Raw genomic sequence first — 16,111 nt, 5'->3', positions numbered from 1 at the left:
ACACATACTTCAAACCTCCCCAAGTACTGGCTTGGTTTGTATAAAGTCCATCTAGAAAACAATACTAAATCTTCAGGCAAATGCAGAACAAAACTGGACATTTAACAATTATAAAAAATTTTAAATGTCACAGTGAAAATTCTCAAAAATATACAAAACATGTATTTAAGCTGCCTCCTTCTGAATTGTAACTTCGCCTCCCACATAAAGGATACCGTTGCAAATGAGAAAAGATACCCTTATCTGTTTGCTTTCCAGAGCACCTCTTTCTTCATCTAAACCACTTTAATTGGTGTCAAATTTTAAGTGAAACTAGTACATGGCAAGGGTGACACCATTGCTATGATGCAGATTTTCTAAATAAAGCGCTTTGTATAAAATTTTAAGTATTAAAATAAGTAGAAAAGGATGCCATTTGTAATATATCAGCCTGGCTGATGGCAGTGAAACCATCCATGATAGGAGCCCAACTCTTAAAAGTTTAACCAGTATTTGTGGGCCTCATAAAATAAAAAGATAACTGCAAGGTAATGTTACCAACATATACTAGTATCTCCCAGTGCAAGGAGCAGTCTTTTGACTGATTCTAAAACAAAAATACTCGGAAAAATTTTCCACTAACCTATTTAAATGTGAATGTCTATCTTCTAGTTGGAGTCCTTCATATTTTTGTTTCCAACTCAGAAAATGAAGATAAGGAATATACCCTTTTTTATTCTTTGTTTCTTAAGAGTATATAAAGACAATGTATTTCCTTGAGGAAGAGTAATAGCACAGAAATTCATATTTCAACAAAAACATAAAAATTACCAAACCAGTGTAATATACAGATTTGAGAAGCAAAGAGCACTAAAGGGCAATGCTGAAAAGCCCTCCTGAGTTTTAAGTAAACTATCTCATCAGGAGAGTCCAAGAACTCATAAAACAGAGAATGTATGTAAACAGGAACAGTTTACAGGGAAAACTGGAAAAAATACACAAGAAATTAAGGATAAAAGCTCCCTGCAATGGGAAGTAAAAATCCAATCACTTTGTATCTTTGACAAAAAACTCCCTGCCCACCCAACCATATAAACCCACACCTCAGAAGATAAATAATGGACAACCAACTTCAACTTACAGTGCAAACCATGATTCCAATGGCCGAGGGAGAAAAAGTAATAAACAGGATATACATTAGTTAATGTTCTATCATCAAAAACACAAACTTTGAGGAACGTGATGCTTTGTAAAAGCTCAAACTCATTCATGAAGCACTGCTTGTGCACACCGTGTATTCCAGACTTTTTCCAAGTAACACTCTCTAGCTTTTCAGTTTAGAAATGGCCAGCACTACTCCATTCAGAGGGGTCTGATTTCTCACTACATACAGAGCTTTTAAGTAATATGCACTAAAACACACTGTAAACTACTAATAGTTACAACAGCAAAAATAATAATCAACTCACAAAATGCATTTTGGCCATGTTTCAAAGAATACTTAGCAGGTCAACATCACCCTGTGTGATTACTGGTCTCGTGTCTTAGACATAGCAGATACCTAATAAACATCTAAAGACCAAGAACGGCAACTGAATTATGTAATGATTTTCTGACATCTGCCAATTTTGAGCTGAGACCTTAGATACCGACGCTGAAACCAAAGCATGTTATCAAAGGTGTTGTAATCCTAACCCTGAAAAAAATCCTGGTGACTGAAATTTTTATTTTCCAGGTATAAAGCATAGAAAAGTAGGCCCAGATAAGGCAAACAAAAAAGTTAATAACTCAGTGAAATATAAATGTACTTAAGGGATCAAGAAATCTTGGAGGGAAAAGCAGTTAAAAGACCATTGCGGTTTTATATACGAATCTGTTCATGCTGACAAACAAATTCCCATGGCTGAACTTCCGTAGCTTGTGAGGTACACACCACATGCATGAACTGTAAGACAGAGACGCCCCATGTACACAGAGGCTTAGGTTCTAAAGACATCAGCCGGTCTGTTTTCAAGTCACCACCGTGTGGCCCTAAACAGACATGGTATAAAACATACACACCTTCATGAAGGCCACCTCATCTCCCAACTCAGGTAAACACAAATAGCAACAAATAACTTCTAACTCAGTTTGACAAAACTTTATAGACTTGGCCCCTAATTAGAAAATAAATAAATAAAAAGAAAGTTGGTACAAAAGGGGCTAAAGAAAGAAAGGGGGATCTGGGCTGGGCACGTCATCCCAGCCAGCGGAAGAACAATCTAAACCCACCGTCTCACTATGCTTAACCCCTTCCAACTCTAAATGCCCCAGTCAGAAAAGAGCACAGCTCTTCCTGAGCCCCAGGACTCCCTGCATCAAGCTGTTACAGAGTCACTGAAAAATATAATACTTCACGTAACCAAAGGCTGCTTTTTCCCTTGAAAACACTTCATAGATGTGTGCTCATTTAACTAGGGTTACAGAGGACAGGGAAAAGTAAGCTGCTGGATTTTAAAGGCAATGCTACTGCTCCGTCATGTAACCAAAGGCTGCTTTTTCCCTTGAAAACACTTCATAGATGTGTGCTCATTTAACTAGGGTTTAACAGAGGACAGGGAAAAGTAAGCTGCTGGATTTTAAAGGCAATGCTACTGCTCCGTCGCTAGAATGTACTTTGAACTGTGTGTTTAATGAATTTAGAGGAAGCTGGTGAGAGTGTGGATGGCTCAGCAGAACCCATCACAACTGCAGGAAAACCTGGTGACTGGTTAGAGGTAAAGAAATCGATTTTTCTGTGGAGTCAACTGGCCTATGTGTGAGTCGAACCCTGCACCCTGGCATCATTAGCACCAACACTGTGAAGAACAGTTGTGGCAGAAACACCGCCATGGCCCCCATCGCTAGGTTCAGTAGAAAGGCTCTTGGAAGTTCACACAGGGTTCGGTCGGAACAGTCCACTTCCAATCAGGACGCAGTCCTCACAACTCTGTGAGGGAGGTAAGTGGTAGGACTCCCCTGCTATGAAGGAAACAGAGGCCCAAGTGGTTAAAGATTTTGCCTGAAGTTAAAACAAAAAATGAAGACTCAAGGAAGCCAACCTGTCACTCTGCACTTAGGCGCTATGAAAAGACATCTCAAGAAATCCTCCTTCGCCCTTGTGTGGTCCTTTGCAGGACAGACTTATGTCAGAGGATTCTTCACTGTCTCTCTCTTTCTGTGGGCAGATATACAGTCACACAAGTGCCTAGTCAAGCATTTTTCAATTTGTAGCTGACGGTAAGGGGAAGTGGACAGAGCTGGCAGGAAAGAATAAATACTGAACTAATAGGTCACTTACAGACATGAATTTTCTCAAATATAATTTCACAGGTCTAATCTCTTCCCTGTGCATACAAGACAAGTGCTTTTGTCTGTGACACCTACAATATTTGTACCACGTCACATAATCACATCGGAATTACTGAATGCACTGTTCACTAAAGCTTAATGTACCTGAATTCCACAATGAACTGAATGACTTATCTGAAAAAAAAAAATCACAGAGAAATATATCAAGTTTTCTTTCAAAAGAAAGTCCAGCCGTAACTCCATTATACCCATGGCAACTATCACCTGTTAATGCTCATGTTAGTGTATAAAAATGTATTCATTATATACAGAAAAGATTATCAAGTACTGGTCAATAAAGCGTATGGATGACCCTGAGAATAAATTTTGTTTACTCAAAAGATTGACTAAGTAATACAAAATGAAATGAAATTGAAGGATGCCTGTTCCTGTACTTGGGGAAAAAATGTCTTTAAAATGCTAACTCACCTACACTTTAATAAAGACATCCCCAAACACCAACACTGTAATTATATGATATGTTTCCAAAAATGTTCTGAAAATACTTACAAAAAAGTAAATGTTAGGAGCAAGGCATTAGGTGGTACACAGCATAGAAATCTGGTTTTTAAGAAAGTGACTAAACACACTGATAAACTATGTGATTGGTCATTAATTGGCTGTAAAGAGACAGCATTTTCATTGTACATCCACACACATATGCGCAAACCAAGAAAAACCAACCAGCAAAGCTTGGACGTTGTTAGTAATTGTACTGACGCGGGCAGGGCTGCTGGACCACCCAGCTGCTGTGCTTGACTTGCCGAGAGTGGCAATCCCTGGTAAGATTTTGGCGACGAAGGCTACTTCTGCTCAGAGTATGTCTTTCACCATGCTCTTTCATCCACTGGGAAGGACGAAGGCTCTTGGGCTGTTCCAGAAAAGTTGTGTGAGCAGCAAGAGCTGCAACATAGCAGTGAATGTGTTGCCCCATCTCACTTTGGGCTTCTATTCTGAAACAGAGAAGAGTGGGAAGCACTAAAGAACACAGCATGTTACTAATGTGCCTGAAAAGTCACTTCACAGTTCAGTGTGCCACGCTAACGTGTTTACGGCTGGATGAGAACTTAAGCATCTCGTGGCTGACAATTTTAAATTCTGTGACCACACTGACAGTGGTAGAAAGTCAACTTTCAGTAAAATCGGGCAGTGTCCACAGGTGACCCAGTAGACTGTATTCTAAAAATATGCTTTTACTTTGAGCAGATTTAAGCAAGCTTTTCTGTCAACATTTACCAAATATCTGCATTTGTCAGTTCTGTTGCAAATATTATCTATTTTCATTCTTACAATTTTAAAAGGAAAATATTTTAATTCCCAAATTTTACTGATCAGAAAGCATTGTACCAACAGCACCTTTACAGACTCTTTGTCTACAAGTAAAATGTTCTAGTAAACATGTTTCAAATCTGTATTTCATAGAAACACACATAAAGAAATTGTGACTTCACAATTTTCTAGGAAAGAAGCCACTGCTTATTGTAGAAGAGAGCTCCAAGTTTTTATTTATGGTACATTTGGCAGAATTTTTGTTGTTTTTTGTACCAGGGATCAAACTCAGAACCTTGTGCTTGCGAGGCAGGCGGCGGAAGCACTGAGCTAAATCCCGGGCATGTGCCACATTCTGGAATGGCATTTACGTGGCAACGTTTAAAGACCTTTGTGGAACATGTAATCTTAAAATATGGCTATAGAGTATATTATTTTATGTTTTCTATATTAAGAGCCAATCAAATAGATTGATCTAAACTGTATTAACACATAACATGAAGGATTTTAAGACTATTTTTTTTTTCTTCAGGGCTGGGGACTGAAGCCAGGGCCTTGCATATACTAGACAAGTGCTCTTCCATGAAAGTACCCCTCAGCCCAAGTTTTAAGATTTTAAGGGTTATTATACAAAAGAAGGGCAACTGCAAGAGAAAGGGAGTGGAGGGAGAGAGAGAGAGAGAGAAACTTGTATATTAACCAAGAAGTTAATATAAAGTGTTTTAAGAGGTGGTATTTGGGTCCCTGGCTTCCCTCTGCAGACTGATAACACAGATCACACAGTCTCACGGTGAATATACTTACTCTGTGCCCGAGATTCTTATAAGCAGCTTTTCCTGGCCCTACAAATGTTAAATGGTGAACTATTAAATCACTAGTAAGATCTAAAATGCTATTTTAATTTTACTGTTAGGACGTGGTCAACTTTATTAATACTAATTTACTATGGGTGATTAAAGGAACATATATTACTTAAGATTATGATAGCTTATGAACCTTCACAAACAGTACTTACAAAGGCTAAAATGCAAAAAACAAAAACCACACACTCCAAAGCCCACTGTAATTAAAAAGCACCTTACTTTTACATGCTTTATGGTAATATTCCTGAGGACAGACAGGATGAAAGCAATTTAACTTTTAAAAGACATACGGTTTAATGCCCTGCTTAGAAAACATACACTTTGGGGGTGGTGGAGTAAAACCCAGGGCTTTGTTGGTGCTAGGCAAGCACACTATTTAGCTATATCCTTAACCCCCAGAAAATATAGATGTTTATTAAATAGCCAGCTTACTAATTTAGGTAACATCTGATTCTACCTTGATATAGTAGACCACTCTTTTTTTTTTTTTAATTGAGTTTATTGGTACATTTAGGGATACAGTACAGTTACATTTATTAGTAGACCACTCTTAAAAGTATTTCACATAGAAAAATAAGGATGTTTAAATATTTATTTTAGTTACTATTATAAAACTATTATAAGAATTTGTAAGACTTTCCTATGTGCAGAAAGCACTCATAAAGTTCAGTGTGCTCTTCTGATACTTCATTTATGAAAAAAATGCCTGAACTGGTTTATCCTCTACAGGTTTGTTTATTGTTTTGTGGTACCGGGGATTAAACCCTGGGCTTCACACTGAGCTCCATTCCTAGACCTTTTTAAAATACTTTTATTTTGAAACAGGGTCTCGCTAAATCACTAAGTTTTCTGGGCTGAGTTCGAACTCATGATCCTCCTGCCTCAGCCTCTGAGAGTGCTGGGATTACCAGCATGTGCTACCAAGCCTGGCTAATCCTGTATATCTGTAACCTATGATTGCAAACACAAATGATACAAAAACAGCATCCACCACGCATCAAAAGTGCTGACGTATGACAAGTAGATGCAGTGCATGGTTATGGACTGGACACTGGGTTGGGCAAACGATGAAATATTCTAGGCTCTATTAGGAAAATGCAAGTATGATTTGGGTAGTAAAAATTTACTGAAGCAAAATGGTGGAGATCACTTTCTAAATAAGCAGTATAGAATAGTACATAAAGCATGATTCTGTTTGGATTGAAAGTGTGGGTGGGGAGGTATGGAAAAAAAACAACCTGGAAGGCTATGCCCTAGGCTGGTAATAGCATTCATCCCTGGGCCCCAAGAATGTCATTTCAAATTTTAAAATTTCTACATATTTGCATTTTCTGCAAGGCACATGTACTGCTTCTGTGTTATTTTGCAAAGCTACTGACTACACAAACACATGTATGTACTTTAAACACTGAAAAATATATAAATGCCCGTAAGCATAAAGTGAGTATTAATTATGCTACATTCTTGACAATAATTCCTCAGAAACAAGATGAGACTCTAGAGGGAAGAATTTTTTTCTTTTAGTACCGGGGATTGAACTCAGGACCTTGCCTGCAAGGCAAGGCAGGTGGCAACACCAGTGAGCTAAATCCCCAGCCCTAGGGGGAAGAATTTTTAAGAATTGAAGAAATTAAAGTTAACTATAAGGCAATTAAATACCACCTCCAGAAAGTTGTATTTTAAATTTTTGTTGGGATGCCTGAAAGGCTAACCTTTTGGCAAAATTATGGGACTGAATAAAGTGCTTTACTTACCAAAGATCTTACCCAGTCTATAGCCTGGCACTATATAACTATATTAGCATACTGTTTTTCATTTTGGTACAAGCAAAATGAAATGCAAAATGTTTAGCCTCATAAAAGACCACTTGCAATATTGAGACTTGAGAGCACAACAAACTGTAGGGAGTCAAGGAGCTGTCTGGGTGTTGTTTATATTTGGCAAACAGGAAATAGAAGATATATACAATGGTCTATTAGTGGAGTCAGCCTGGATGATCCATAGTGGCCCTCTGCCTGACTGTGCTTATCATAGTTTCTGAACTGCTGCACAAGACCCAAGTTCACCTGGACCCTTGCCTTGATCTATGAGAGGGAATTAAGTGGGTACCAGCATTCCCCGAATGCTCCAACACTACATAAAACTCTCCAATGAAAAGCATGATGGACCAGCTGGAATTTGAGTTAGTTACATGGTGGTGGGGCTTTGTTTTAGCAGGTGGGGGCAATCTTGGATCTACACTCTCAGTTTGTTCTCTGGATAAGGTCACAGGAGGTCTGGAAGTTCATTTTGGAACATGCCTATCTTCACTCAGTGGCACTCTCCCTGAAGTTCCCAGGATCTGCCTGCACCAGCTGCCATTCAGACTAACACTTAAGACCCCTGCACACCAACAAAACATCACATTGCTGTGAAATCTTTCCTCTATGAGGTAAAAGACAGCTCTTTAAGCAAATATTTTGGTTTGTAAACTGCTTTTTTTACCTTATGCTAAAAATTTCTAATGCTTTCAAGCTTAAGCAATATTTAATATGATCACTAGGACTATTTGGAAGAAAGAGTTTTGAGTCATACTATTTTCTCTGAATTTGATACCCTAAATAAACCAGTCTATACAGCATGCCAGAATTACACTCTAAGATATTTAGAAGAAATGCCAGTCTTATTTCCCTTCAGTAGCAGAAAATGAGATAGCTCTCTATTATATCACGGGGGCCATGCTATAATTAATTTAAAAAATCTAAAATGAACAAATTTTTATGACATCGATCACCTGTGTAATATGCACAAGCTTTCACATATCTGTCAAGACTACTTTTGCATCTTCTAAAAAAACCAAAATGCAAGCTCAGCAGACTGCTCTTGGAGAGAGAAAATACTTGCGATGTACCTGGGACTGCTTGGGTTGTGGAATTCATCGGTCCCACAGCTAGCCTCACTGAGGCCAGGGCAGGAGTTGTGCACAGCATAGACAGACATGCTGGGATGTTCGATGAGAAGGTTTTCCATAGGACTCGTTTCCACCTTGATAGTGGTTAATCCACCTGCAGTGAAACATGGGGGAGGGGTGATAAACCAGCTCTCCTCCATTGGACAGGATTCAAACTGGAGGAAGCAGGAATCACTCGTATCAGCCAAGCACTCCAAAGTTGCAGGTAAACAGGAAAAGACTGAAGGATGCTCTGTAGGTGACTCTTCATTGATGTCGTTGTCATCTTCTTCCTCTTCTTCTTCCTCTGCTGAGAAACCAGTGCAAGTGTCTAGATCAAGTTCCACATTACAGTTCACATGCATAGAACGGGTTCCACAGAAGGATGATCATCACATCGAGTGGTCACAGTGGAGCCGCCCATCAAATTCACAGCACAGAGAAAAGAGAGGCAATACCGTTAGCTGATGCTAACATTCTTTAGTTCAGAAACAAGATCATGTGCATTCACTCATAACCATTATAAAAGTTTCCTAGCACTGCATCTGGTGGTGGCAGATTACACTGGTTTTGCAGAATGGCTTAAGGACTGTTTCTAGTCTGCTAAATAAACACAGTGAGCATTACCACTAATTGTCTAATATGAAGGTTTTCTATTAAAGTACCTCTGGCAGGATCAGGCTGTAGGAATTGCAAAATTGGAAAATCTGACATCAGTTTCTCTGATCATCTGGCACAAAATGTTTCTTGATTTTTTTTTTCTTTTTTTTGGGTGGCACTGGCGACTGAATCTAGAAATCTTTGCACTGAGCCCCTCTTTAGCTTTTATTTTGAGATAGGGTCTTGCTAAGTCGCTCAGGCTGGGCTTGAATTTGTAATCCTCCTGCCTCAGCCCCAAATTGAGTAATTTTTTAAAAGACAAAGTCTTATTTGTTTCCTTTTAAGGTTTAAAAACCTTCAGTTACTGATTTACTTAGGTTAAAAAAAAAAAAAATGACACGCAAGCGTTTCTACTCATGTTGTTAAGATTAACCACTGTGTATATCTTACCTATGAAATCAACCAGAATCCATTCATCATCTTCTTTTTCACTAAATTCTAGTTCTCGGTCAGAAGCAATATTGACTTCACCCACAAACATTTTATTCAGCCTCTGGAACATTGTTAAGGCAAGAATGAGACTTTGGCTAGATGTCCTTGTATCTGAGATTTCAAAACCCTGCCTTCAGGGTTGGCACGGACAGGAAATTAAAGTGCACAGGGTGCTTAATTCAACTTAGGTGAAAAGCAAGAAGAGTCATTAGCCCTAAAATAAAACAGAAAAACAAGGTCATTTCACATCAGCAAATGTTTATCTTGTTTAAGTGCTTATCCACAATCCCTCACGAGAGAGCATATGCCTTAGTCTACACTACAGCTGCTCCTTTCCTACAGGAATCAAACACGAGACATATGGCAGCTTTTCTAAAACATCACGAATCAAGTACTCATATGCAAACTGTAAATATCTTGAACTGTGAAATAAAAGGGACAGAGCTAGATTTGTTCACATTTTTATGGATCTGAATTCATTTATTTCAATCTCAGTATCTCTTTTCTGTGGTAGGACAAAGAGTACAGATGAGTGGTCTTGCTGGGAGAGTCAAATGTCCAGAAGTCTTGTCCAAATCAACTGGGTAGTAATGCCCCGGGACCACCATTATGCCAGTCCCTCATCCCCCCTGCCCCATTTCTCCCTCTCTTCTGTACTTCGTGTATCTGACTTTAATAATACCTAAATACTGTACACTTCAAATTGACAAGTACAGCATACTTTGGCCTTCAAGACAGTTTCTACAGCTGGCATGAAGACTGTATACCACAGAAAGCTGAGCCAGGCGGCAACTAGAACTGGAGACACCATTCCTCGTGTGCCTCAGCAGGCAGATGCTGGAGCTGCCAGCATGCCAGGGTTCAAGTCCTGGCTCTGCTGCTTACTGGCTACAAGAGTTAGGAAGGTGCATGATTTTAGTTGGTAAAAGCTGCTCCCTCAAGTAGTTCTGGTGAGTTCTGAGTGATGCACTGCACCTTGTTTGGTCTTATCAGAGTTCCAGATTTCTATATCCACTTCTACCTGGCTGAGAGCATACCAAACTCAACAAGAACTTTTTATGTTCTTCCACAAACTTATTCTTGTGCCCTGCCCTTTGTCCTTTCTTAGTAAACAGCAGCAGCCCCAGCAGTTAGTTATATGGGGAGGAAACCAAGGAGTTTACCTTCTGCTGCTCCCTACCAACCCTTCTGCTCCCTTCCAGTCCTTCCCCTAACCTACCAGCAAGTCCTGTGGACTCTGGCTGCACCACTCTCATCCTACTTTAAGTCAGCCTGCTGTCTCTCCAAGACGGCCCCTACCACTCTTAAACTGCATTTATTGAATTCTACTGTCCAGATCCCTGTCCAAGTCCGACTCCCTGATCCTACTCTTGTTAAATGAGATAATGCAGGCAATGAGCTAATCAGCACTCCTGTTCTCTGCATTTTTCTGTCCAGGTCAACTGTTACTCCACAAATATTTACAGAGCATTTTAATGCAGCAGCTCTGGAGCTGAGCACGGGGGAGACAACTGTGAACAAGGCCCTCCCATGGCAGGTGGAGCCACCCAGGGGAAATGAATGCCCTGCAGAAACTGCATGGTCCTCAGACCTTGCTGGATGCACCACTGCAGTAAGTGGCTTTAGCCTTGAGTGGCTGAGAGATCAGGAATGGAGGGTGGACAGAAGAAACATTATAATTCCTGCAGACAGGAATGTGGCACCTTCTGGGTGGCTCTAGAACCAGACAGAGGGTCACAGGGAGCAGGCCGGGGACTAAGTAGGAACCAGATCCTGCAGGGTCTTGAAGGGCAGAAGTTAAAGGGAGGGAAAAAAATCAGAAATATTGGCTTGGTCATCAAAGTAAGGGTGAGACCATTTAGGAGACTAAGAAAACTGCAGAAAGTATAGGTTGTGCACTGTGAACGAGCTCAGTCTGGAGAGTCTGATGATAATGCAGATGGAGATTCTAGTAGGTAGCTGAATTTAGGGCTAGCTGGATGCACAGATCTGGGAGCTGTCAATACAAAGAGGGTGACAGAAATTCACTTTCCCCTCTCAGTACTGGGGAATTGAACTCTGCACCTCACACATGCTAGGCAAATGCTCTACCAGTGAGCTATATCCCCATGCTTTTTTATAACTTTGGACAGGGTCTTGCTAACTTGCCCAGGCTGACCTCAAATTTGTGATCATCCTGCATTATCCTCCCAAGTAGTTGGAATTACAGGCAAGTGCCCCTGTGCCGGCCCTAAACAATTCTTAACACAGGCATCAGTTTTACACCCATAACTTCAGGCTCTTTCACTTTCAAAGTAATCATCTCCAGCTATTCAAGTACTTAAGGCATGTAGCTGCTAAGGCTCCTGATTCATTATTTGTATATAAACTGGACTACACAGTTGTTTGGCACACAACTATGAAACATTTCAAGATAAATGACATAAGGGACACTTAGTGTCACAAGTCATCTTCAGCTATTAATTATTAAAGGAAGGTAAACAGGAAGTACCACTTGCATAACCAGTCTTTCTGAAACTCTGGAAAGCAATACAGCCAAATTATGACAGCTTGAGCACTAGTATGAAAATTCAAATTCAGCTTTCTGGACCGTGTAAGAGAAAGTAGGAAACAGACCGTGCAGTTTGTGGGCCCTATGGTGGGGTGTCAGCTGTCTTCCGGCAGATAAGCCATCCCAAGGTCTGATGTAAACGAAGGGGTTTGAGCCTATCAGTTAGGAGGGGAAAAAGGTGTCTGCAAAACCTTGTCTCATTCTGCATCCACCAAGCAGCTGAGATAATTATTCCCTTTACAAAGCACAGGGCTGGACTCTGGCCCTGCACCAGCTAGGCAGGCAGAGCCACTGGGTGGGAAGGGAGCTCACCACTGAGAACCCTTCGCTTGTCCTGAATGTGCACCTTGTCCACTGCCTGCGATGCCACCTGAGGGCAAGGCATCAGGGCTCAGGTCAGATGAACGAACGCCAGGCACAGTACAGGAAACACTGCTGGGCCACTGTGGCCGGGGCAGCTGAAGGTTCCCAAATGCAAGCTGCCCTCTCTGGCTACAGCTCCAGCCTGTGGGGTAGAAGCCAGCTGATGCCAGGACACCTGGGACCTTGCCACTGGCAAGATTCCCCAAGAGCTCTCAGCACAAGTCAGGATTCTTGGACTCCTGAAGTCAGAGGCAGCCTCCAGCCACTGCATTTCTCTGCACGGAACCAACTGTGGGTGGGCAGAGTGCAGAAGCCTAGCACTACTGATGTGACAACCTCCCAGGACTCTGTGGGAGGGACCCAGAATGGAGTCCGGGGGAGGGTGGAGTGCTGGGCTAGGATCCAGCAGAAGCTCTGCTTTTGGTTTCTAGGGCAGATGGCTGGAACTAAACACCTTAGCACTTCTGAGCCTGTCTCCATGGCAGAGAAATGGGTACACTCTGTAAGACTGCCTTTAAGAGGTCCCCCCAAATTTCTAGCACCATGAAGAACTGAGGTCAGTCTAACTACACAGAGTTCCTCCAGCCCAGCTTTCTGAAGGTATCATAAAGGACAGGGAGCTGCCGGAGACCCCCACGTACTAGCACTGCCCAGTGAAGTGGCCACCAGGCTCAGTAGATAAACGAGCGCATAGACTGTGACTATTATGAGCAAGACACTGCATTTTAAACTTTAATCCATTTACATTTAAAAGTTGAAGGTGGGCACAGTGTTGCACATCTATAATCCCAGCACTCTGGAAGTCTGGGAAACTTATCAAGACTATCTCAAAATAAAAAATAAAAAAGGGCTGGGGAAATAGCTTGGGGTGAAGGCCCTGGATTCAATTCCTAGTACTGAAAAAAAAAAAAAAAATAATGGAGTCCAATGTTTAAAAATGCTCAAGTATGTCTAGAAACAAAGTATATGAATCTAGCTTTTCAAATGTAAACTTTATGACATCTAAATTCAATCAAGTTTTTTCAATGAGAATTTAGCACCTGAATTGATAGGCTGTATGCGTATACAATGGAATGCATCTGAAAGACTAACTACCCAGTGTAAAATACCTCATTAATAATGTTTACCTTGATTACATGTTAAAAGGATTAATTTTTGATATATTAGGTCACATATTTATAAAATTAACATAATCTTTTTTACATGACTACTAGAATGCACAAGTGGCCCACACTATATTCTGTTGCACAGTGCTGCTCTAGAAAAATCTCCCTAAAAAACCTTAATGGCGTCTTCTCCCACAGATGACCTAAGGGCTGTCCCTGCATCACCACTGCTCCTCCTGAGCCTGGTTCCCACGTGGGGGTTTGGCTCTCCTTGGGGCTGGTTCTGTGTGGCAAAACATGGCTTTAGACTCTTGTCTTCTCTCCTCCTCACCTGGTCACAGACTCCTTGATGGTCACAAGGCTAGGGCAATGATAAAAACTGAGAGCTCTGGAGAAAGCAAAAGTCCCAAGAGGACAGAATGACAAATACAGCTCTGGGATTCAGCAGAGATAGAGGCAGGGAAGGGGAGGCCACAGGGCTGCTGCTCTCTGAGGCACCCTGTGAGCTCAGGATGCCTCAGCCCAGCAGGCTCTCCAGGGCAGCAAAGAAAATGTCTGGGCCCAGGCATTTACAGAAGGCAGACTTGTCCTCTCTTCCTGGGTGTAAAATACATCCGTGCCTCCCTTTCAAAAGTAAATCACATCTTTTTCACTACAAAATGAAAATGCCACATATAGAAATACAAGGAAAAGCATTATCTCATTGCTTTGCTGCAGTCATAGTTAGGATAGTGGTTCATTTTCTTCTAGTTTTTCTGTGTTTCTTTTCATTAAAGTTGTGGTCTGGTGAAAGCACAATTTTGTATCCTGCTTTGTTACTTAACATTTTGTCCTTAGTGTTTTCATATTATTGCGTGAGTAGAAATGCTTATGGGCTGGCTCTGGAGGAAGCCTGCTGCATCAGGACATCCTGGCTCTGCTGCTGCAGACTGTGAACTTGGGGTTGCTTAGTAACCTCGTGGGGGCTTTAATCTTCTCATCCCTAAATAGGAATGATACTTACAAAGCTTACTACTTCTTGGTGCTAACACCAGAATTGAGTGTGTAACACTCAGAACAGTGCCTGGCATGTAGGAGGCATTCGGTAAATACTAACTACAGATTCACTGCAGCCCAGCTGTGAGAACGAGCAGGTCAGTGAGTGTCTTTGGGGCTAAGCTTATCTGTAAAATGTCCCTACAATAATGAGAGCTACATTTATATGTGACTGGGACTTTGAGTATTTGTGCCATTTTACTGATGAGAAAACCGAGTCTCAGAAATTAACTTGTTCAAAAGTGACAGAACCAGGCATAGGTGGAGCCAGCATCACAGCACCGATCCCTCTCATTCCAGTCCCTCGCTTTTCTCTGCACATGAACTCTCAGGTTCCTTCCGGCCTCAACTCTGCTTCTATGAGCCAGAGAACGGCGCCTTTCAGTTAGTTTTCGGCTGCCAGTAGGCGGCTCCAAAAAACAATATTTTTAAATTGAAAGGAAAAAAAAAAAAAAGGAAAGAAAGAAAAACAAGCACAACTTTGATGCATGCAGCTGTGGCTCCTGGACAGTTTCGGAATATCAGGTGGCTAAAAGCACCTCTGTTGAAACACAGCTTCAAAATTATCTTCCTCTTTATATCCACCCCCTCCTAGTGGTTTAAAAAACTACAGATGCTGATTCAAATACTTTAAAATCACTTTCGAACTTCAGAAAAACAAAGCCAAGAAAGCTGTCTTTGCTCGTTCCACCTCTGCTCCGTCTATTCAGTGGTTTACAAGGGACTCATTCTCCCACCAACCCACCACTGCCTCCTGCGTCCCTGGACAAAGACAGCAGCAGTGAGTGGTACTTCATAGCCTGTTAACCTTGGATTCTGAAAGCAAGGACATTCCCAAGAGAAATCAGAGAGCGCAGAACAGAACAAAAGATAGGATGAAAAAACAAAAAGAGACCTTAGTCACAGAAATTAGTAGGTCCCACTTCCAGGCAGAGGCTGTTGAGAATTATGCTGCCAGTTCAGATTTTGGCTTCGATTTAAAATCAAAAGCTTCCTGGTACTTTTCACACCTGCAAATGAAAACGGTATTTCAATTACCAAGCAAAAGATCTCAGGATCTTGGGGCAGTCATTATGAATTCTGTACAATGACCCAAGGCTCCTATCTCATCCCCACCCCCACGCGCCCCTCTTTTTTCTCAAAACTCTTTGCCTTCTTTCTGCTGAGGATGCCCAAGTTCTTTTTAGGAGGCACAGAAGGAAGGAAAGGACCTCCTTAATCTCTAAATCGGAATCCACACACCAGGTAATTGTGCTCAGAAAATAGAGTCAAAACAAAGAATTCTCAAGTAAAATTAATTTGCAACTCTGAAACTGCGAACATTTCCTTTTAATTGGCCGTGTGGCCTTAAATCACCTAATCTCTCTGTGCCTCGTTCGAACTTCCTTTCTGTAAAATATACTTAGGCCCGCTCCGCCGGGTGGTGGTGACGACCAACCCGGATAACTGAAAGCCCTCACTGGGCACGGACGCGGCACATTCCGCCGGTGACCGAGGTGATCGCGACTGAAAGCACGGCGGGGACGGAAGCGCTCGTGCCGCAGGTGCAACCTCC

The 16,111-nt window shown here is 41.5% G+C and overlaps 1 protein-coding gene across 4 annotated transcripts; it reads right to left on the bottom strand.

Annotated features, from left to right (window-relative positions):
• Positions 1-2,629: 2,629 nt before the first annotated feature.
• Positions 2,630-16,056, bottom strand: Tp53inp1 (tumor protein p53 inducible nuclear protein 1). 4 transcript variants are annotated; one of them, XM_019206827.1, is made up of 5 exons: positions 15,913-16,052; positions 15,452-15,566; positions 9,460-9,715; positions 8,371-8,740; positions 2,630-4,301 (listed from the first exon to the last, which is right to left on the bottom strand). In XM_019206827.1, exons 3-5 carry the CDS (start codon positions 9,569-9,571, stop codon positions 4,052-4,054), a joined length of 732 nt encoding a protein of 243 aa, XP_019062372.1. In that variant the 5' UTR covers positions 9,572-9,715; positions 15,452-15,566; positions 15,913-16,052; the 3' UTR covers positions 2,630-4,051. The 4 variants fall into 4 exon arrangements, with proteins under 4 accessions (XP_019062372.1, XP_019062374.1, XP_019062375.1 ...); XM_019206829.1 differs by having other exon boundaries at positions 9,460-9,562; XM_019206830.1 differs by lacking the exon at positions 15,913-16,052 and adding an exon at positions 5,422-5,459 and having other exon boundaries at positions 4,218-4,301.
• Between the last annotated feature and the right edge of the window lie 55 nt (positions 16,057-16,111).

This window comes from Fukomys damarensis, unplaced genomic scaffold (assembly GCF_012274545.1).
Source record: "Fukomys damarensis isolate Sample0158 unplaced genomic scaffold, DMR_v1.0_HiC HiC_scaffold_5, whole genome shotgun sequence".
Taxonomy (NCBI): domain Eukaryota; kingdom Metazoa; phylum Chordata; class Mammalia; order Rodentia; family Bathyergidae; genus Fukomys; species Fukomys damarensis.
This window is presented reverse-complemented; position numbering and strand designations above follow the sequence as displayed.